Source organism: Centroberyx affinis, unplaced genomic scaffold, assembly GCF_046629955.1.
Source record: "Centroberyx affinis isolate AG114_WGS23_722 - 3 ecotype Tasmania unplaced genomic scaffold, CSIRO-AGI_Caff_v1 ptg000814l_1, whole genome shotgun sequence".
NCBI classification, from domain to species: Eukaryota; Metazoa; Chordata; class Actinopteri; order Beryciformes; family Berycidae; genus Centroberyx; species Centroberyx affinis.
This window is the reverse complement of record NW_027279416.1, coordinates 74464-98841: the sequence shown is the minus strand read 5'-3', so window position 1 is coordinate 98841 and position 24378 is coordinate 74464. Positions and strand designations below refer to the sequence as shown.

At 40.6% G+C, this 24378-nt stretch overlaps 1 protein-coding gene across 1 annotated transcript; it reads left to right on the top strand.

The window, feature by feature from the left end:
* Window positions 1-668: 668 nt before the first annotated feature.
* LOC139645052 (carotenoid-cleaving dioxygenase, mitochondrial-like) lies at window positions 669-15735 on the top strand. Its single transcript, XM_071520634.1, has 12 exons — window positions 669-785; window positions 5349-5553; window positions 5654-5865; window positions 6644-6759; window positions 7052-7154; window positions 7468-7596; window positions 7729-7889; window positions 8088-8255; window positions 10082-10219; window positions 12025-12207; window positions 12858-12968; window positions 15061-15735. Exons 1-12 carry the CDS (start codon window positions 758-760, stop codon window positions 15175-15177), a joined length of 1671 nt encoding a protein of 556 aa, XP_071376735.1. The 5' UTR covers window positions 669-757; the 3' UTR covers window positions 15178-15735.
* The last annotated feature ends 8643 nt before the right edge of the window (window positions 15736-24378 follow it).

Genomic DNA, 24378 nt, shown 5'->3' with positions numbered 1-24378 from the left:
TCTGATAGTTAGATGGTACACAGCTTGTAGGGCTGAGTGAGTCAAACCTTCCACTGCAGCCAGTATTTCTATATTTGGGGAGCAAATATTCAGTGTTGGGACTTTGGCACCCAGAAATGGAGGCACAGAGATTTTGGCTAGTTTGGCAAGAAGCTGGCTGGCTATAGTCTGGCTATTGACTATTGGCACCTCACTGTCTATGCATACTGTAGTGTAATTGGGTGTAACAATGGATGTATTAAGGTGTAACTGACATCATTTACAGCAGGAAGTAGACTGGATTTACAAATATGTTTGGTTCTGTTGACTGCCAGAGGAAGAGTTTTTCAAAGGGCTCAAATTTCCTTTGTTAAATTATACCATAAAATTGAGAATTGCAGTTTCTCAATGCACTGGAGCTTTAATTAAACCTCCAGTAAATTCAGAAGAATTCAGAATGAAGTTTACTATTTATGTACATGTAGTCCCCATGACCCCAAAACTCACAAAAGCACCATACTGAGAGAGAAGTGAAGTGTTTCATACAATATATAATATAGCTAACATGTTTGTCTCCCTTCTTGTTATTGCCGTGGCGTTTCACCGCTCCCTTCCCTCCCTCTCGTCGCCCATACTGTAGCCTATTACATAAGAGTTATATAATAATAGCTCTGCTGCATTCAGAGCCAGTGGCGGCTCGTGCTCACTAGTGTGCAGTGTGGAGCGCCTATGGTCCAGTAAACAGACAGAGGGCAGCAGGAGCGGTCTGTCTCCCATCATGTCACCTGTGAAGCTGGAGGATTCAGGTAAGCCTCCCCCGGTGTGTCGTTATCTCGTCTCATGTGATGGCGGACATTATAAAATGCCACAAGGGAAACGGAGCAACTTTATTCACCTATGATGGCTGTAGAGCGTGTTATTACACGCGATGGAGACCCGCGCCATCACTGGCAACGAGCATGGCAATCTATTATGCTGGAATGAAATCGTTAAAATATCGTTTCCCACGTTTAGGCTACTCGTTGAACATACACGGAGTTTGATAGGCTATCATTGGACTGTTAAAAGTTACAGCTGGAGAGCGAGGGCGTCTCGAGCTCGACGCACAACGCTTGGCTAAGCGGGACCGACCGACGTAACAGACTGTTCCCCTATAGACTCGTGGCACTAAATAATTCATACAGTATCGTCTCGTTTTCCTAGGCTAGTGTTCTAAATAACATAGATTTGTATACTATCCCTCCCGTTAAGCCTTCCAGTCAAAACGCCATATGATGGGCGATAGATTTTCGCACACATTTTTCATAGAACGTGGCAGACCCAAAACATACATGCATAGCCTACTGTACACTTCTATTTCTATTAATATCTTGAGTTGCATTCTGTTTAACACATCTCAACTGCCTGAGTGTATCTTCCCCTTCATCTCTGCATCGTGGCTCAAGTGGATTCAATACAGAGTGGACACACTCTTTGGGTCTGCAGGTTAAAACTTCTGAGTTTTGAGTCGTGTTCAACGGCTGAATCAGCGCTCTGTTGCATGTCATACATAGCCTATTTATTTTGCCAAATTATATTACATGTACAGTGAGTTATTTTCATTGCCTGATACTTACTCCATCCGTTTTATTTTGATAGGTTTACAACAAAAATCATCAGAACAGCATTTTCTCAGAGGAAAAAAAACGTAAGCAGTGCACTTTGCCTGAAAAATAGCCTACATTCATTGTAGACTCAAAGATATATTGATTTTATGAACAGTTCACTCCCTAGCAGTACTCCAACTGGCCACTAGGCTCATAGCTACAGTCTGTGTCAACAGTGAAGCTGATTGGCTTACTTCCTAAATTTAATTAAAGTCAGATGGCTTTTTAACAGCAGAATCAGTCGGATGGGGGGAGAGCTCAGTCAAGCTATGTGTCTGGATTTGTTGAGAATCTTTGGTCACGCACGTTAAGTGGAGCCAAACTGCACAAAGTTACTCAGACACAGCTGTCGTGTCCAGAAACTATTTCACCCAGTCAGGAACTGAACATGTCAAACTTCTCCCTGATTGTAGCCTTGCACCAAGCTGCATGTTTACTGTTTTGTAGGTACATGAAGCTAACAAGTTTGCACCAAAAACAGATGTGAGGCTGAGTAGGCCTAAGTACACACTCAGATAGTCAGATGTTTACATTTGGATTGCAGGTTATGGCTCTATAGGAGGCGGGGTGATATGTGACGAGGATGAAGAACCAAAAAAAATGTTAAATGTTGAAATTTATTGAAAAGGTTTTATGATATCTGTACATAGACCCCCTGCCCCACCAGTATATAAGTAGTGCTCTGTAACAGCTGGATGATATTCACTAAATGTATTGCTCATAAACATACAATCAGTAGGTTGAAGTTTAATTATTGTGATTGGGCCTTCTGTATCAATAGAAATTATAATTAGGGCCCCTATGTCAATAGAGGCCGTGAAAGGAATGCAATGACCTGACCTACAACAAACATTATGGTTTATGTACAAACATGTCCTTTCTCTCTGGAAAGTAAGCCTCCAGAAAGTAAGTAAAGGATCGTAGCTTTCACCTGAATGGCTTATTTCAAAGAAAGACTGTTTCTAATATTTCACATTCAGTGTTTACAGACTCTTCTCAACTTTGGATGTGAAATGGCACTATGGACTATGAGGTCAAAGTTCACTTTGTCAGCTTTAATTTGAACAAATTTTCAGCCACATTGAACAAACAGTAAAGAAGAAACAGCAAAGAGACCTGGGACCTGACAGGCTTGAAAGACAGAATTTTGTTTCTGCCTCATTGCCTTTCGAAAAACAATGACATCTTGTTCCAATAGAAGTAAGCATGTAAGCCTCCACCAATATTCAGGCAGGGGAGGGGTCATGACTTTTCTGATTGGTTAGAAAGAAGAATAGTATTGTTTATAATAATATTGTATTGTGAAAATTGCTGTACTTTTACTTACTTATAAATTAATATGTACAAAACAAGAAAGGTGAAATAAGTGTAAAAAACAAAATTCCATGTTACAACCCCTGAAGGACTAGTGGATCCAAGAGGCTGATTATCCTGTTTACAGCTAAAACTAGATGAGGAGGGATAAAGATTACCAATAACTCTTTCCCGCATATCCTGTACTGGTGAACACAGCTTGGTTGTGAGTTTAGAAGCTGATGTTTAAGGTACATCTAACCAAATATTGTTGAAATGTTTTACCCATTTATCTTGTGGCTATACAATGAATATACAAAATATTAGGGACACTTGGTCTCATTTCATGAAGTACACTGTTGTGGACAGAACCTGTCATCCTGCAGGGAAACTGCCTTTGCATCCCTTCTGTGATCACTCTCCTGATAGCAGACCAGCATGGTGGGGGAAAACTGGAATTTTAAAGTGATTGCAACAACCTGGAGGTGAATTACAAAACACCAATAGGCATCCTCGTCTCCTTGAGGTGCCAAAATGATGAGACACATCAGAATGTTCCCAAAATCTTAAGAAATCCTTGATACAGACTCATGGGACCTTTGTGTATCACATTGTGTAGCCTATATCTCTTCTTTTGTATGTACACTACCAGTCAAAAGTTTGAACGCACACATTTTTCTTTATTTTTACTATTTTTTCCACATTTTAGAATAATAGTAAAGACTTCAAAACTATGAAATAACACAAATTATGGAATTATGGAGTGATCAAAAAAGTGTTAAATCAAAACTATCTTCTATTTTAGATTCTTTAAAGTAGCCGCCCTTTGCCTTGATGGAAAGGCAAAGGCTTTAGAAAGAAATTCAGCATCAACTTTACTAATTATATTTGCTTAAAAAACAAATTTCAAGCATTTAAGTATAAGCCTTTAGATCAAAATGGCTTCAAGAGAATGAAAAACATCAATCAGGCGTGTCCAAACTTTTGACTGGCAGTGTATCTGTGATTTTTTATGCAATAGTTATTCGCATTACTCAATTTCTTCATCCTTGGGGCTTAAGTAGTAATGTTTGATACCAAAATGCTCAGGAATTTGCGCTGAGTTTAGTAATGTTAATGTTACGACGGTCAACTATATTGTGCAGATCTGGGAGCCAAAATGAATGTTTTCTGCATATGTAAAGAGCTCGTTCCTGCTGCAACTCTAGATGGTACCAGCCCACACACATACGCCCTCTCCTTCACAACAAAACCACATGCAACTCTGTCCAAGTTGGACTTCATGCACTACACGGTCGCTACACGGGAAACGACTTTGTTCCATCGTCTCCAAAAACGGACTCATCGGCCTCATCGCTGCAAGTAAAGTCAATACTGGCGAAGAGAGCCGTGCTGCCTTTTCTATCTGCCTGACACAAATATACACACACACGCCAGTTCAGCGTCCGTGTCAACGTACGTGGATCATCCTGTGGTGGCAGTTCAACTCTGAACAGTCGTCGGATCTTCATCGCCCAGCTGTGTCTCCTCGAGCCGAGACTCCTCGCAGCCTCCCGGCCTCAGCATGCTTCATCTGTCCGCGGACCTCCGCTTGTGCTGTATGTAGTCATTGTCCGCTGGGCGTCGTCCATGCATCGTATAGTCATTCATTACACGACACTTTGTACAACACATCATACACGTTATTTTATATTAACATTGAATAACGGATTTACAATGCCGTTATTCAATGTTCATCTAAGTCAGTTGTGAGATAGTTATACTGTCGCCCCTTTATTGCTATTGTTGCTGATTCATGTCTTCCACTGCTCAACTGTAGGCCTAATTGTGAAATATTGGTCTGTCAGTATTACGCTCACAATCATCTATTCCTGTTGTAATTTAACGAGATCTACCTGTACCACTGTCACTTTTTCTTTTACCTGAGTAGCCTATTTAGTGTGCTTTAGATATGATTTCACAAAGTCATCTCCTGTGTTCATTGTGTGGGTTTAAATTCAAGCCGTCAGTCCTTCAGATGTGACCTGCTGACCTGTATCTGCTGCCCCGTTCTTTAATTCTCATTGCAGCTAACTCTAAATTGTGTTGACATCTCACACCATCAATAACAAAGCATCCATCATCCCTCATTGATTTCCCTCCATGCATGTAGGACATGTAGATAAACAGAGGCAGACGAGAAGGATTTTTAACCTTTGAGATAATTGAGTTGTTGTTTGTGCAAAACAAGCTGCAACTCAGTATCAAGAAGATAAACACAAACAATAGCCTGTTTGTCTAGCAACATGTGTACAACATAATAATTAGACTCTAACAGACTGCTATCCCTCTTTGCACAGCTATTACACATTGTAAAATGTTTTGAAAATGGTTCCAGTTCATGTCGATGTGGTTCAGGTTAAAACAGTTATACCTCTGTGTTTTCTACAGATGAGGTCAAGCCCTCTGACGGTGCCAAAGCCAAGGAATGCATCACCACCGTGCTGAAAGGGCTGGAGAGCATCGCCCCTCTGGTACGCTCTGTAGAAGAAACCCCTGAGTCAATCTCCACCGAGGTACAAGGGACCATTCCCTCCTGGGTCAATGGCAACCTCCTCCGCAACGGCCCGGGGAAGTTTGAGTTCGGAAACACACAGTGAGTCAGATACAGAAAAGGGTGTTATACCATATTTCATAGTGTATGTAGTTGTCTTTTTCATGAATGATTACACCTTAACCTCTGTCCTCCACCACAGCTACAACCACTGGTTCGATGGGATGGCCATGCTACACCAGTTTAAGATCGAGAACGGCCAGGTGATGTACAAGAGTCGCTTCCTGCAGAGCGATGTCTACAAGAAGAACAGTGAAAGGGACCGCATCATGGTGTCTGAATTCGGCACCCTCGCTCTGCCCGACCCCTGCAAAAACTTCTTCCAACGCTTTCTGTCTCGCTTTGAGATGATACGTAAGTGACTGACTGAGAATGGATAATGTAAGGGGCAGTCTCTCTTAGAGGGAGAGGGGTCATGGCATGCAACTGTAGAGTTAGTTAGTTCAGTTTGGCTTTAGAGTATTGTACATTCCTGTTCACTGTCTGTTTCCACCTCACTCTGAGGTAATAAATCAAACATGAAGAAGTGCTATTGCGATGTTTGTCAACAGGCAACACACTCAGTTTGTATATGTTCTGTGCCCCAGTCTTCTAAAAAATTATCATGTACTAAACAATTAATGTAAGTGCTACTAAGCATACTGTACTTTTAGCTGAAGTTAATAGACTACAGATGTTACTTGGTGCACTCAAAAGTCTGTGTCATGCTGGTTCTACCCAATACTGTAAAGTTATTACCAAGGAATCTGACAAAACAAAGCGATTTCAAACCCCAGCAACCTCAATTCAATTATTCAAATGTCAAATGTCAGTTATTCAAATTGCATAAGGAGTGCCTGTCTTTGTATAGACTCTGGTTAAAGCTGTGGTGAGGCCAGGGGGCCGAACCACTGAGGAGCTCAGCATGCCCCAAGGTTACATAATATCATGTGGGGAACCAGAGAGGGGAGCAGGCATTTCCTAACTGTGTTATGTACAGGCCAGCTGGACTTTTCAGTATAACTGCAAGCAGCAAATCATATAGGCCACTAGTCAGTATGGCTTATCAGGATTTTATTTTAAAACAATTAACAAAGAGCTCATTCATGTTGTGTAAAAGGCCATCGTAACCCCATTTATTTCCCTATTGCAGAGTCCACAGACAATGCAAGTGTCAGCTTTGTGAAATACAAGGGTGACTACTATGTCAGTACTGAGACAAACTTCATGCACAAAGTGGACCCAGAGAGCCTGAACACAGTGGAAAAGGTACTATCATGATCACCATAGATAATAATACCAATCTAATTCATTATGTAGCATATTTATGATGATTGGTCAACAAATACATATTTTAATTTCTACTTTTTTTTCCAGTAATCCAGGCATAATAGTTATCTTACCAGTCCTAGAACAGTGTTGACAGCGGTGACAACACCCACTACTCCTTCAAACCAGCCAGCTGCATCTGTTAGCTGCTAACAGTGGTGGGAGGTTTGGAGGCTCTCAGTCAGCCAGTTTTAGTAATACAGTATGTTTGATTCTCCACTAAACATTGTAGGTGGACTGGAGCAAGTTCATCGCCGTAAACGGAGCCACTGCCCACCCACACTACGACCCTGATGGCACCACCTACAATATGGGCAACTCCTATGGTAGCAAAGGTCAGTCCCACTGCACCACAGGGCCCATATGGAGGTTTGCATCTATCAAAATGTGAATTATTCATTGCTAACCTCCTTTTGTAACAAAAGATAAATGTTGAATCGTTGAACATTTGCAGAAGTGGGAGTGGGAGTGAGGCCACTACCTAAAAAAAATAATACAGTGATGACAGAATTTGATTCTGAATTATTGTCTAAAGATGTCAGGGTTACAAAAAAAGTGATTGCTAACCACTGTAGAGAGGTAGAAACTCTAATAGCCGTTAAATCCTTTAAGAGGCACTATATATAGCAAACATCTCTGCCGTTCCAGGTGCCATGTACAACATCATCTGTGTTCCTCCTGAGAAGACAGACGCCAAAGACACTCTACAAGGAGCCAAAGTTCTGTGTTCTATTACCCCTGCAAACACGTCCCACCCCTCCTACTACCACAGCTTTGGTGAGCCAGTACTTCTGGATATCCTTCAGTAGTGATGCTAATATCTTTCATACTCGTGCCCCCCCTGCCACACGGCACGACGCCGAGCCAGCTGACCTGTTCCTTGACATCTCGCCCTCCTCTTTCTTCCAGCCATGTCTGAGAACTACGTGGTGTTCATTGAGCAGCCGATCAAGATGGACCTGTTGAAGATAATCACATGCAAGCTGAGGGGGAAGGCTTTGAGCGATGGCATCTACTGGGATCCCAAGGAGGAAACTGTCTTCCATCTTGTTGACAAGCATACAGGACAGGTGAGATGTGACTGGAACACTTAGGGATGAGGATTTATTTACTCTTAGATTAGGAAACCTGATATGCCTTTTGAGGGATTTTTTTTTACAGGTGGAAGATCCTCTAAAATCAAAACAGCTCTTCCTTCAGACCAGAGAGGCTTACAGGTTGGTAATTCTAAGCTCTTGTTTGGTCTAATCAAGTCATCTGTACTCCAGGCCAGCTCAGTGAGGTACCACACCAAAGCCATCTCCACCTTCCATCAGATCAACGCCTTTGAGGAGGACGGCTTCCTAATGCTGGACATGTGCTGCTCAGACGACGGCCAAGCCATCAACAACTACCTCATCCAGAACCTGCGCAAATCAGGAGATGCGCTAGATGAGGCAAGCATACAGTTTCACGTGCACACACACACACACATACACAAACCACTGTTACAGGAAAAATCCACCCTCAGACACTCTTACACTGCTATATATCATCAATCTGTGATGTTGAATGCAGTCCAGGTGTTATTTTGTGATGAAGTGTTGTAATTTTATTTTTTGGTGTGTCCACTTTCTCTCACCCTGCCTCGTCCACTTCTGCTTCAGTTAGTGATTTCACGCGTTTCCCAGAATGCCTTTCAATGGCCTCTAGAGAACGGGTGTTAACTGGCTCTATTCAGCTGTGGTTTATACATGTAGGTGGAGAGAGCGATAGCAAAGTGGTATCTCTTCCTCTTCTATGGTGAATTGCTCCCTGTATGATTGTTGATTGTTGGTGCGAGACTGACAACAAAACCTGATATTTACGATTGATCATTTAGATAGTTGAAATTTTTTCTGCTGTCAAACTACATTGTAGCTGCGCCCGGAAAAATCTTGACATTGCACAAACACCTCTCACAGTTAAAACAGCCATTGTAGTTTCCTGGGCTATGGTTAGGGGCAGTTTAGAACAAAGGAGGTCACTTCTGTTGGACATGAGGGTAATAAATCATCATGGTGACTGTGCTGTAAGAAATGTGATGGAAAAACCTTGAAAAGCCATCTACAGCCAGCTACAGCTACATTGTTGCTGCACTGGAAAAATCTTGACCATGCACAAACACAGACACATTGTAATTTACTGGGCGATGGTTAGGGGCAGTTTAGGTCTAAAGTAGGTCAGGTCTCCTGTTGCACATGAGGATAGTAAATCATCATGTCACCTACTGGTGGTTGTGCTCAAAGCCAACTGAAAAAACCTTGAACTCTCCATAGGAAGTTTGATTTAAAATATGTATCATTTGTAGTGGTGGACGAGAGAGAAAGAACAGAGAGAGAGTGCAGAGTACATTTAATTATTAAAAAATCTCTATTCAAAAATGGCGGTTCTGTTAAAGTTCAAGACTGTTACACAGGTAGAAAATATATTAATTTATTTTGTTGTACAAGGGCTATAAAGGTTTGCACATATTTTTCTGCTCAAGGCAATTTCAGTTCCATTGATGTTTTTTTTTTACATTTGTTAAGTTGCTTTTTACAACACTGTAAGGAAAATCGTCCTAGACAAAATCAAGAAAGGCATACATCTCTACAATACACACACACTGTGCCATACACACACACCTCTCCACAAACAAACAAGAGAGCAAGAGAGTAAGAGGTTTTCCAGTCGAGAGTCTTGACCCTTACTCAAAACACAACATGTCTTGTGGCAGCATTGCATTCTGGTCTATTGGTCTTCCTGCATGACTGTTGAATGTTGGTGCGAGACTGACACCAAAACCTGACATTTATGATTGATGATTTAGATAGTTGAAATCTTTTCGGCTGTCAAACTACATTGTAGCTGCGCATATGTTCACCTTGCACAAACACATAGACATTGTAATTTCCTGGGCTAGCGACAGTGCGATGGTTAGGGGCAGTTTAGGTCTAAAGTAGGTCAGGTCTCCTGTTGCACATGAGGATCATAAATCATCATGTCACCTACTGGTGATTGTGTTCAAAGCTAACTGAAAAATTCTTGAACTCTCCATAGGAAGTTTGATTTAATTTGATTTCAATCGTCTTGGACTTATAGATCAAATAACCAAATGTACAAAAAAATCTTCTCAGGCTCTGTGCAATTACAGACAAAATCAAGACAAGACATACACACATACTGTACCGTACACACACACCTCTCCACAAACAAACTGAAGGTGCTAAAGTGTCTTGCACATGTGCTTTGTCTCCCCCAGGTGTACAACACCATGTGCAGGGTTTTCCCCCGCCGCTTTGTCCTGCCCCTAAATGTGACCAGCGATACGCCGACAGGCCAGAACCTCAACACAAGGCCCTCTAGCACAGCCACTTGTGTCAAAACCAGCAAAGACAAGGTGAGTTGGAAACCTGAACCAGAGAGTTTTAAACAATAACCTGTTGTCCTCAGACTTTGCAAAGTGTGAATTTCTACATTTACACTGACAGATTAGAATCAGGATTAGAATCACCAAGTACAATAAATGTCCAGCGATTTGTCTTGTCAGCTCATGTAGTTCATACAGGCACACATGGCACAGGAGCAACAGGACCTCTCATTCAGTGTGAGTTGACAGTGTAAACAGACAGCAGACTACCCACATCACTCTACACATATTCAGCATTCTGTCACTATGTGCAGCATTGTATACCGGATGACTGCCACTGCAGAGAGGCATGGTGAGTGTCCAGCAGCACATTGGGACAGTGTAGCATAGTTATACAGATTGGGATGGAAAGAATAATGGAGGACAAGGAAACATTTAGATGGAGTTTTGCTTCCGTAATTCAACGTATTTCCAGTTGAAACAGGGTGTTGAGGTGTAGTGAAGTAAAAGTATTGGGATTTTGATATGTTTTGAAAATAAAAGTATATGTTCCATTTTATAATGTAATCTTCCATTTCATTGTGACTTTAAACTAAATTGTGGTAATAGTTCTTCTAGGCATGAACCCCCACAGTTAAAAAGAAAAAAAATTTAATTATGTAAGTTAAGATGGAAACTAGTTCAGTGCATGTCATTGTTCCTCATGTCAAAAATATTTTGCTTGGGCGTCCTCCAATTGGGTTAAGTGTAACTCTAGCTGTCCCACTGTTGCTGGGTGTATTTGTGTAGCCTGTTCACAAATCTGATCTACATGCAACCCTAGCCTTGTTAGTCAGCACTATGTTGATCATTGTCTGTTTTTGTGGAAAAGGGATTCTTGTTAACTTTGGATGTAAAATGGCACAACAGCTTATGAAATGGCACAAGGACTATGAGGTTAAAGTTCAGTTTGTTTGCTTTAATCTGAACAAATGTTCAGCCATATTGAACAAACCGTAGAGAACGAGTCTTTTTGGACATGTTTCCTTTATAGTCATTTTTTTTGTAGTCATTTTTTTAAGGTACAATTAATCCTAAATCTGTAACCAATATGTTTTTAGATTCTTAATATGTTATTGTCAGGTTCTCTTTCCAAACTGTGGCTCTATGAAGATTCAGTTGAAGATCAGTCATAAATGGCTCTCAGGCAGTGGTGGGTAAATCAGACCAAGTACATAAAGGTTTGATTGATCAATACATTTTCAAATAACGGTGCTCCTACAACAGAGATTCAAAGTCAGCAGGTACAACTTTAGCAGCTTTTTCTTCCTACCAACTTTTCCACCTGTATAGATACTTAAAGAATTTGCTAGGACTTGACAGGCTTGAAAGTTTGAATCTTATCCTCCGCATTCATGGTTGCAGTTCTCTTCTCCGCACTATTTTCTAATTGTCTTTAGAAAATGAATGACAGCTTGTTCCATTAGAAGTAAGCATATCAGCCCCCACAAATGTTCAGGCGGGGGAGGGGTCATGTGTGGAAAAAAGTTATGATCAACATGCTTATATGACTAGTAGGGAAGAAACAAATTCAAAGGGTGAAAACTCACTTCACTTTACAATTTCACAAAGTTCCAGTTCACAAAAATACTAGGACTCAACACACATGGTTAAGCTATAAGGCTGGATTTAGCCATTAATAAACCAAAATCATCCCATTCATGTGCGTCCTGAACCCAAACTAATGACCAGCGAACCCATGGAGGGACAACAGTTTATGACTGACTGTGGTGTAAACACTACTGACCATGACCGACAATACCGTTAATCCTCTCTCTGCCTCGCTGTGTCAACAGATGTTCTGCCAGCATGAGGATCTCCATGGAGATGACCTCCAGGAGTACGGCGGCCTGGAGTTCCCCCAGATCAACTACAGCAGATGTAACACGCGGCCGTACCGGTACTTCTACGGCTGTGGATTCAGACACCTGGTGGGAGACTCTCTGCTCAAGATGGACCTGAAGGACAAGTCACTCAAGGTGGGAGAGACTTGTTTTGACTTGTGGGCATAACAGACATCCCTCATACACTCTATGACCAAAAGCTGTGTTTATCCCTACATGCGTAATGTCCGCCTTTCCACGAATAACAACTGAATCGACACTAATCAGCAGTGTTGAGTGGTAACGTCTTGCTCAGTAACACATAACAATACTTTTACTCTTCTCATGAAACTGTGGTGTAACAAATTACTACTTCAGTTTCAGTAAGAATATTACAGTTGCCAGTTACCCCCTCTAAATATTAGATGGAAGTTGAATTATTCAAAACTATATATCCCACCTCCATCCCGCAATTTGTTTTGAGCTTAGATGAGAAATGGCAGAAAAGTTTACTTTCTTGGGGTGAAAGTATTCCCGCTGCTTTGATTTCATCAAGTGAAAGGATCACAAGAACATTGTCCATCAACATATTTAGTGTTTAGTATTTTTGAAAGCAAGCAAGGATGGAACTGCCAGTGTTGGGGTGTAACGGAAAAGATTACAGTAAGGAGTAGTGTAGCAAATTAATATGTTTTTTTACTTTTGCTAGGTAATGAGCCCGACGGTGCCAGTCAATAGCTAAGATCAAAAATACAGTGAAACACTAAGTTCCTGATGGTGATATGCTGGTATGTGTGTGGCCTCAGGTTTGGTACCAGAAGGGCTTCTACCCATCAGAGCCTGTGTTTGTCCCGTCGCCTGACGCCGTGGACGAGGACGATGGTGTCATCCTCTCAGTGGTTCTCACCCCCTCAGAGGTAAGACTCTGTTCCTGGTCCTGTTCCTGTTCCTGAAGGACAACATTACACATGAGTTGTACGCGAGCATACCAGCATGTCCAGAGTGATGAATTTTAGAAGGAGTCAAAAAGAGTTTTCTAATTTCAGAACAAACAGTCTCACTCCCTCAGTTACACTATTAGAAAAGAAAGGTTGAAAACACCATATTTGTTTTGTGAAACCAAGAAAAGCAGAACTGGAAACACCTTTTCGCTTCTCTGCACCAGTCTATTTTACATTATCCACAGGCCATTTCACATCGCATGGCTGTGTTGTTATGATGTTCGAAGGGTTCCTTGAACTTTAATTCAAACTGGTAGTGGTGGCAAAAAATTCCCAACAATGCCCATCCTACTCCCAAATCTTTATGAGCTGGCCTGTAAGTCGATGAGAGCTGCACTCATGTCCACTGTCAAGTCAGTCATCAGAACAAGATATGATCATAAATATGCATAAGGGAGAAAAGAGTCATACATATTCATTGATGAATTTACAGTACATAACTTGAATTTTGATACATGATAAACCAATTTACAAACACAGAACAGCAAAACTTTGTGGGGCTCATAGTGGCGGTGAACCCTTCTTCTGAAACATGTCTGCTTCCTGGCCATGTGGTGCCAGTCATGTCAAAAATATGTGTGGTATGAAGATTTACAACTATGCAAACTGAGCGAGTGTTTGCTTTCACGTTTGGTTTCACGTGTCAGGGTCAGAGTCAAGGTTGTTCTAAGGCCTCAATGTCGTTTATTAGTGTACTTCCTTCAGCAAGTCACATATTTCACAGAGAAGGAGGCAGGGAGAGAAAGAAGAGGGGGCACCACTAAATTTGCTATGGTGAATTATGGAGTAGAAATAAATGCTATTTTGGATTTCTAATCTCAGAATGTATACATTGAACAATCGGTGGGTTTGAATGAGATCGAATGAATGAAATTACATTGTTGGATAAAAAAATAAAAAAAAACCTCAAGGCATTGGTGTTTTCCTTTAAATCTGAAATTTGGTGTTTACAGATTTTGTCAAATCTAATAGGGGATTTTTTGTACACCTGAAAGATAACATCACCACATAGGTTTGAGTGGTACACATCCCTAATTGAAATGAGTTATATTCTATAATTTCTATTATATGAAGCATCTAGAAGAACTAGAAACTCTCCTCCCTTCTCTTAACTGTGCTATTTCTGAAAAGCAAATCAAATGCCGAAGGAGGATTAAAGCTTCAAATAAACTGTTTTCTGACTAGTGGCAGTTTTTACATATTCTGTCAATCAAGTTCAATAGCAATGTGGAAGAGACTGAGTTCCATTACCTGTCTGGTCATGGCATTTTTTTCATGGCAGGCACTGAGAGAAAAAAAAATGTCTCCAATATTGTAAATTACATTTCTAAATCTCTGAAAGGTGCTTCAAAACACAAAAATGTTGTGTTTCTGATACACGGCATCGTGTTTCAAAACAGCCCATTATAATCGCCTCAATGAACCACTTATGTCCAACACTCACTGAGGAGGGTTTCAGTACACTATGACCTATTATACTTTTTAAGAAGTGTTTTGGTTCTTTGAAGCCATAAAAGCTGCTCGCCTGAGGAAACATTTAATGTTAAACCGCACCTGGTTTGGAAATAGCTGAAAACAACTCAATGGTTTTAGCTGCTATGTCCAGGGAAACATTATCATAGAGAATAAACGAACCCGCAATTAAAGATTCAACGGAGTGTATTTGTGTAAGAGTCAAATCACTCTGCTTCTGGGACAAACACATGTGAACTTTTCTACTTGGTAAGCAGTGAGGAAACGATTCACAGATAACACCTCTCACTTCATGTCTGCCTAGCTGGCAGTGATGCTTTAGTTGCACTGAAAATGACAACACTCCGATGATGAGCTTTCTCTGGTTTCCACATGTTGTAAATGAGTTCAGTCGCTGGCAAGATATGAAAACCGCTAAGCCAAAATGTTTCTAAATATACAAAGCCTGTGTGTTGTCTCTAAACACCAGCAGCGCTACAACGCACACCTCTCACAGTGTGAATGGATATTAATGCCATCGAACTCTTCTCTGCAGGATAAAGGCACATTTCTCCTGGTTTTGGATGCCAAGACATACGAGGAGCTGGCACGAGCCAACGTGCCTGTCAACATGCCCTACGGCTTCCATGGGACCTTCAAGGCCTCCGCCTAAATCGGTCATTTCTATTCCAGTCAGTCGTTGAATTGCTGATGAACATTATATGAATTATACCATATTCAGTGTTTCTCATATAGCAACAATATCCTTGATGGTACTCAGTTATTGGTGCACGATTTGCAGCAGCTAGATGCAGATCACCGATTGAATGTTCATTAACTAACTTTATACTTTTATACATTGTTCTTTCTCTTTTGAATGACTTTCAATAGTAATGGCTTTGCACTCTTTGAGGCTGATTTAGTACTTAACCACTATAATGATGTACTTAAAGGTATTACACACAGTATAATAAGGAATTATATTTGTTGTATATCCATCTGAGAGCCACATACTGTCAGCCACAGTTCATACAGGCATTAAACCTGTGATGGTCTCCATCTTGCTAACTACCAATTAAGTGCCCTAAACACAATCTTTGGTACTTTTTTTTTTTACAGGTACGAATGCTTTTTACACATTGGATGATTTTCTTACACCATATTTAATGGCATTAATTTTTTACCTCTGTAAAACTGTTCATGTATGTGGATATTATAAAGCTCTTTTATATGCAGAAGGAATATTACTTTTTCTTTCTTATGATGTTTACATTGCATTATTTACCCTATAATATGGTTATACATTGGGTCAAATTTCTATGACATTCCTCATAGAGAGCTGAGTTTTTCAGAACAAAGAAACCTTCGGCATTTCACATGTACGTTATTTTCATAGAACTTTTAGTGTTCCAGTACAGTCACAGAAAATATTAATAGCAATAACCTATACTAAGTTTTTAAGTTCCAGTTGGGGTTTGCTGCAGATCCAGCTCTTCCCTATGTTAAATTTTCACCCTGGAATTAATCATGGCGACTACTAAAAGAATTATCAAATGATAATGCCGTATTGTAGCTAAAGCCACCTAAGGTGAAACCATCTAAGCTGGTGTGAAAGACACCTAAAATGCAACATTTACAGTTATCTCCAGATATTTTTCAGTCTGCCGTACAATAGCCGAAACACATTCCTGGTTGGCCATGGTCGACGTACAGACATCCAACATGTGTTCTGCTCTGTCCAGCTCCCGGGGATGCAAGGGCAGGAATGCAGTCAAGGTCAAGGGTCAGACAGTCACATAAACTGATGTAGCCTGGAAACAGGTGCTGTGCAACAACCTTAACCCACTCGTCATTTAGCACCGCAGTAAACTAGTTCTGTCAAGCTAAATGTTTTGATATTAAAATAAATAATAGAGATAGAAATAATCTGCTCAGCGGTGTGTGCATGTAGTTAATATTGTAGACCAGGAGACTGTCTGCTGCAGCTCAGCGGTAGCTAGTAACAACTTTGGGTGTGTCATTTGAATTTCTGGATTCCTGTGGCTTCTGACTAAAGCAACTTTCTTACTTAAAACATTGTTCTTTTCCTCAATAATTGTGTATCCAGTTTAACGGGTGCTTGCCTTGAGACGCATGAACTAAATTCACACACCGACCACTAGAGGTCAGCATTTGATGTCACTTCAGGTACATTCAGGCACATTGTGAAGCTGCAGAAGAAAGTCAGGACCTAAATTCAGTCCACTACCTGACCATGATCTGTTGCTAATTACAAAAAAAAAAAAAAAAAAAAAAAGAAGAAGAAATTGTAATATTTTGTGTATTTTTGTGTTTTTGTGTGTAATTTGACAACAGTTAGAAAATGTGCATTTTCAGATAAGACCTTAGGGCTGTAACACTCCTCACTCAGCAGTTCTCTTCGGTGTCTATATTGTATTTTCTGTATTGTAATCCCTTTGAGCAATAGCTCTCTCTGGTGTAAGCTGTATGATGGGGAAATTCACATGAACACATCGTAACACAGCTCTCTTAGACACATGCAACTGTTTGTATTTCCACAAAGGGGCCAGGCAGGAGCAACGTTAGGGGCTCAACATGGGCACAGTGGCTGCTGGAGGGATCAAATCTGTGACCCTTCTGACTATGGGACAGTCTCTGTAACCACCAGGCCGCCCTGCCGCCTTAAGAAGTACTGTATACACTAGAGGAGCTGAGAACTGAACCTCAAACCTTTTATTCGCAAGTTTGTGACCTTAACAACTGCATTTACAAGACACTTGAAACAAAGTGCCTCCTTTGGGAAAAAAAAAGACAAAATGCAAGACAAAAATGAGTTCATACGGTTAAAGAATTGAATTAAGCTGACACTGAGCCTGAATGGAAACAAATGGAAAAAAGGAGAAAAAAAATAAAATGAACTCATCAGTAAAATAAGATAGAATCGGATCGGAATCGCAACAGTGAATTAAAGCGGAGGACTAACCGCAGCTCGCCATTTCACTTTCAGGCTGCGTGTGTGGCCGCAGAGCAGATGTACATTTCCATAGAGGAGTGAACAAAAGGGGGAAGAAAAAAAAATTAATACTCTCACTCTGTTCCTGAAGGCTGGTTAAAGCTCCAGGACCCGACCGCTTAAAAAGGAAAGCTCTAAATCTTTAACTGTTAATACTTAGTGCCTTTTTTCTTGCTGATTTACACGTTTTCAAAGTTTTAGGAGAGCTTTTGGGCTGCAGAACACACACTGTTGATGGTTACAGCTAGGAGTGGCTGCCTTTCTACACAGTGGCATTCGAGTCTGTTGCTATGGAAGATGGTATATAATGTTAGAACAAAGGTGATTTATAAAAACTGAAAGAATTCAAGAACGATGCATGACCATACACCGGCACAATATAATATGTTTTAGGTAAGTAAGGTAAAGTGTGACATCTGGCACATGCAACCCCCTGACTTTTCACCCTGAAGATCCCAATGGATGCAATCATTGACATGCATCATTTGACACTCCTTGTTTCCAGTGCGTTTCTGTCCTAAACTTTAAAGGAGTGCCTGGTCAACACATGGAGTATTGGTATCATCACTGGCTAATATCCCTGTTGTTTTTTAGGTAGTGCGTGCATTCTTCTCTACAGCTGTACAATCAATGCACTACACGATCTGTATGGGAGGTGGCATTAAAAACACAAAATAAATCTGTCAAAAATAATTAAAGCAATAAATCTGTCATTTGACATGATTTTACAATGATCCTCTTAATTCAAAATAGCTAACTGAAGAGGAAAACACCAGCCCTGTCTTTTGATTTGTTCCGGTAAGTGAAGGGCTAACAGATAGCTTCCCTGTAGCAAATCTGGAAGCAAACAAATCCCTCAGTTATCATCGCTTCTTTGTCAGCCATATAATCCAAGAGAAATGCATGTATTTTTTCAACAAGCAAGAGACCAAAAGTGAAACTAAAAAAAACTTTGTTCACTCTTCTGTCACTCGACTCAGTTTGGTAGCCATGAACAATCATTTTCACATCCACTTTACTCCCATTTTGTTTTAATTGGTTCTTAATCACACTAATTCAGTGTGAAGTCCCACTATCTGACAGCATGGAGTCGGCTCTGTGGCAGTGTTTTTGCAATAGTTGTCGAAGCGCTCAGTAAGTGACTGGGGTCAAGAAATCCTGATTTTCTGACAGGATAGTAGTTTGTGATCAGTAGAGGCTTAAGAGGCTCACCTTTTATATTTAGGCTGGCTGTAATAACAGCAGCCCTGAAAACTGCTGCCTTTGTCATAAAGTCTAGAAATGTTAGCAAAAAACTTCAGACCAAATTCAGACAGCACCGAGGACAACGGTGCTAGCACAGTCACCAAAATGTCTTGTAAGTCGAATTGTCTTGAATAATATTTTAATGTTTATTTTAAGGGATATTAGCTGGAAGAGATGTTAGCTTACAGAGTTTCTACAGGGAAGCTAATTGTAGCTACTTTGAAGGTAAGAGAACCATTGGAAAATAATGTGGAAAATAATGAGAAATGGGTGACTGAAGCATTTAAAAACATGGTCATTAAGCATGCACTGCCCACTGCAAGATAATATAGTAGGATACTGTACAGTGAGCTACATTAGACTCATGGCAGAGATACAGTAGAGGGCAGGATGAAGTCTTAGCCTCATTGCCATTTGGCACTTAGGTGCAATCCTCTATGGTGACTGATGGCCAGAGACTAAAGCAATCAAAGTGGAAAGTGACCCCAAAAAAAAAGACATTTGTGTATGCTATAACTTCTCTTAATGAAGCACAAATAATGTTTTAAGTATATTGATCATGCATGCGTCCTTTCAAATTAGGCAAACTAGCGTTAGAAAGTCAATTATCTTGAAAAATATTACCTTACTATCCTTAAAAAATTCTCATTCTTAAAATTCCAGTGCTGTTGCTGGATGACAGGGTCAGTTTCGGGATAACTCAGGGATAACATATCTAGCAAAACATGTCTAATGCCTTTTTTCTTTTTTAGATATAAACAAAAATTGATTTAGCGTATATATTTTTTTATTATTCTACAAAATTTGACTTTTCAGGGAAAATATATATTTTCAGACTGAGGTCCACATAATGTTTACAATTGTTTTTAATGGGTTACATGAAAAGCATGAAAATAACTAAAACAGAGTTAAGTTTTTCACTGTTTCTCTTTTGTGCACTAGATTCTTGTAATAATTATGCACGTGAGGAGTCCTATTTCCTATTTTCACTCTATACCAGCCTGTTTTGTGTTGACTTTGTCAGCACAGTACATTGCTTGCATTGTTTTTTGCATGAGTGTGTCTGTGTGTGTGTGTGTGTGTGTGTGTGTGAACATCTTTTCCCTCTTAGAAACGAGAACATAGTTTGACCTCAAAGTACAGTGTATGATGTGTATGCAGCAAGTATGCATAGGCTTACACACACACACACACACACAACACCACACACACACACACACACACACACACACACACACACACACAAACACACAACTCCACACACTAAATCCCTGCTGCAGTGTTTTCAATACATCTAGCCTGATTCACTTTAACCCATAAAACATGTCTGACATATTAATCAGGTCTGCATGTGGGGGTAGCTCTACTATTCTATTGCTTCTGGGGTAGGGCTCTCATTGGGCCATCTTACGCATCCTAGTGGCCAATAAGAGAAGGCTGAATCTCTCCTCTCCTAGCAACAAGACTCCTTTTCTCTAAGCGGTGCAGTGAGCAAACTGACACCCATAATATTACAATATGAATAATGGCAACTTAACAGCTTTGTAGCAGGAGCAGGGAAGTACAGTAATAAGTTTATCCTTCCCTGCATCCCCACTAGCTGGTCTCTCTCCTGTTTTCTCTCTTTCCCCCCGTCTCTCTCCATCTTGGCTGCTGCTCTGTCTCCGAGTGCATTCAGGCGGCTCCTGTCTTACCATCTTAAAGGAGCAGCCCTGCATATTTAATTTTTTCTTTTTTTTTTCTGTTCAGGGGGAATTGTGGGTAATGGTCTGTACTCGTTGACCTCACTGTGTTGAGCGGCGGGGCCTCTCTCAGGAGGCACAGGGAATACTTTGGCACAGGGATATCACTTCCCTGAGATACTACCAGCCCTTTCAAGTATGAGCTTCTCTTTCTATGCAAATGTTCTGTTCACCGCTCGGCTGGCTCGTCTTTTACAACATCAGTTTCAACGGTAATAAAAAGCAGATTGAATGTTTTGACATTATGCAGCCCTAAAAACCCCTTCCTCTTCCAAAACACACAGACATTTTTGACAAAATGGTTGGAAATGTTTTATAAAGGAAAATATGAAAAAATGTAGCTTGACAAAATTGGTTTACTGCATTGACGACTTGGCTAATGTTGTTGCGCAGCACCTGTTTTCAGACTGCAGCAACGCACATGAACATGACTGTCTGACCCTTGACCTTGACTGCATTCCTGTCCTTGCCCCGCTGGGAGCTGGACAGAGGGGAACACATGTTGGGTGTCTGTACGTCGGCCTCAGACAACCAGGAATGTGTCATATTTTTCTGCTATTGTGTGGCCAGATATAAGCCACACAATGTTTGTCCAGATATAGGCCCTAGTTAAGTTTACATATCCACCATGTTGCATGTTAAGCTTTACTCTAAACACATATCACTCTCATCCTATAACCTGCATGGACAAACTAGTGTAGGAAGCCACAAGGTAGAACGTCTGAAAAGAAAATGCCAAGACACGAAACTACTATACTTGCTGTTTCCGATACCTAGAACCAAAATGCCTCCTCTCAGACTCTCAGTCACATGCCGATGTGAAATTTGACATGTGGCAATTGCAGGAATAATCAGACGTTATACTCTGTAGAGTTCTCAAATTTAGCGAAACAATATCTCATGATCACTATAGGTCAATTGGGGTGGCATGCCGAAAATGTCTGGCAGGTTGGGAAGCAGATAATTAACTGTCCATATGACCTCCTGTCCCTTACAGCGTCTTCCGTCCAGTCTCTGTATTGTCTAACTGCAGGAACAAAAGCCCCTACGAAGCTCATTTAGCCCGCTTTCAATGAGGGGAGACAAGGAAAAAGCATTCTCTCTTTGAAGTGTGTTCCCTCCGTCCGGCCCCGGCCCCACCTCCTGTCCAGTAGATCAGACCGTTACAGTACAAGCTGCTCCACACACAGCCACCGTTCAACCTTAGCTGACCCTTGCTCTCGTCAGACCCGCCCTCCACAGGAGGAATGCTGCTGATGGGAGTTTTTAATATTCCCTGGCCCTGTGTGCCCTCAAATTTGGCGGTGCGGCGTTAACACGAGCTGACACCACAGATTAGCCACAGACATCAGGAATGCCGCGGCCTTTTTGTGCCACGTGGACTTTGGCCAAAAGAGCCTTTGGATGGAAGGGCCACAGGAGACCTGGGAAAAACAGGTTCATGACGGAAAGATGGTAGGAAGGTACAGAAGCTATAGAAGGGCTCCAGAGGTGTGTGGACAGTGACACATTTAACACAGTGTACAGATGTTTATTTTGAGGGGATTTTCATCCATACAAGACGAATATGAATACCCTTGTTGTACCTTTGATTAAAGATGTCTGTGCTTACCAGGAAAGCGATAAGTACAGGTCTCTAAAGCATGTAAAGCACAAGTATAGACAACTTTTGCTGGTGGTCAAGGTTGCCATGACGACTCTCATGACTACTCCTCTCCAATAAAGTGTGTGTGTGTGTGTGTGTGTGTGTGTAGGTGTGTGGCTGTACCTGCTTTACATTTTCTAATTTCAAAACTGAACAAATATTCAAATAAAAGGATGTGTTAAATACTTCATCTTGGATAATTTGTCAATTTTTTTGGTGTTCATTTTAGGACATCCTCTCCCTCAGACCTTATGCTGCAATCACACTTAATGTTTAATGCATTAGGCTACCACTGCAAACTGCAGAGTTCTACACAAGAATCCCGTGGGTCAAAAGTATTGAAACTGACTAGAAAAAAGGAAGCAATAGAAAACAGTAATCATTTTAGTATTTGCATGCATAATCACGCACACAAAATCATGTAAAGAAAAGAAATCTAACTTTATCTTATGATATGACACCTTCATCGCAATGCAACGTATCTGCAACGGAATGACGCAGCAGTAACGGATTCTCTCATTTGAAATGAATGAACTTCCATCAGAGACTGATATTCAACACATTAAGTGTGATCCTCTCCTGAGGCATCATACGAAAAAGCTTCAGGCAGAGTTGTCACGACAGACAGTGTGAGACCCTGTGAAACGTAAGCAGCTTGAGGCCTTTATCAACCACGTGAACACACACACTGACATGCACATAACTCTTCTGGGCTTTCTGCATGCTCATCTGATGCTGCAATAAGCCACAGTTCTATGGAACAAGCACACTGATACAGGTTAATACAAGTTCTCTGAATATTTGGGTGAGCTGTTTTATACATTTGATACAGGTAGTTGTTTCTCTTTACAGCATGTAATCATCTAATTGAAATCATGTTTATTTCTGCCATCTTCATCTTTGTTAACCGATTGGCTGAAAAGAATTAGATAGTTGCATGTTAGCCATGTATTGAAGAACAGGGTTTCCACTTTTCTTGCAACAAATTCATCCATTGCCCTATCACACACATACCAAATCTATGGGTATTTTGTCTTTTGCCTAAGCTCTGCATCTTTAATTCTTTCATTAACTGAAAAGGTATGTATTGTGAATCTTCAACCATCAGCAGTCTTCTTTTAACTCTTTAAACTGTATTTAACTAAATTGCAACTTTGTCATCTGGTGTGTGGATGAAAGCTGCAATTGAACAAATTTTCTAAAGTGTAACCCAGGTCCTTCATCCTGATTGAAATTTAGGCCCAGCTGAGGCTGCTTGCGTCTGACTGAAGTGGTTATATGCGGTTGTTTCATTGGCAGTGCTGCTCCATAAGACTATATCACTTGTTGCTATTATAGAGCACTTACAGTATACACTAGCTACAATTATGCTACAACTACCCTTACAAAAATCTAGACCCACTGGCAAACTGCTGAGGCAAACCTTGGGTGTTGCTGCTGCAGCAAATGTACATTTTCAAACACAAATCAGTTTTCTGGCAAACCTGTGGTTGCCTTCTGGCAAATAGCTGCGGCAAACCTCTTATAAACATCTTGCATCTCCTACTGTTTTCTGCAAGTTTGCTGCAGACTCTGTTGTTTTTGTTTTCTGTGAAGTCATCATTTTTTGACCTCTCATAAATGTGAACACAAAATAGTATACTGCACATTTTAATCAGCTTTGCAAAGTTAAGACCATTTCTCTGATATTATCAAAGGTTAGTAAAATGGAAACACAGAAAATGGAAAAGGTGTTGTATTTGCTGGTCTATTTACTTAAAAATCTATACTCTGTAATAACAAAACCATTATTTCATCATGAAACCACCAACGAATCACCATCATCATCACACTAAAAATAGACCCATATATAAATTATGCTACCTATAAAATCCAGTTCAGTCAACAGTTAGCAGAGTTAGAGAGTTGCTGGATGCTGCAGACAGTGCAGGTGTACATCATGGAAGACATTGTTTACATACGGTATATATAAGGAGTTGTGCAAACTGAATGCTGGTGAATGCAAGCTTGAGGTGGAATATGAATTATTAATTATAAATATGATTATAGGCAAATAAACTTGATTGTCATACTTTCTGTAGCTTACTGGGATCACTTTGCACTTTTCCTGAAATTGCAAGGATGCTAAACACTTTGTACACACCTTACTTTAGAGACACGTTTACAGCACAGCACCTCAAACTTGCCAAGATAATTCAATTAAGATGTCATGTAGAAAAAAACTATTTT

Excerpts from the sequence above, each read along its gene's own strand:
- LOC139645052 (XM_071520634.1), top strand. The coding sequence starts at position 758 with ATGTCACCTGTGAAGCTGGAGGATTCAG. Across the intron at positions 8,256-10,081 it reads CAGGAGATGCGCTAGATGAG|GTGTACAACACCATGTGCAG; the intron begins GCAAGCATACAG and ends TGTCTCCCCCAG. Across the intron at positions 12,208-12,857 it reads TGAAGGACAAGTCACTCAAG|GTTTGGTACCAGAAGGGCTT; the intron begins GTGGGAGAGACT and ends GTGTGGCCTCAG.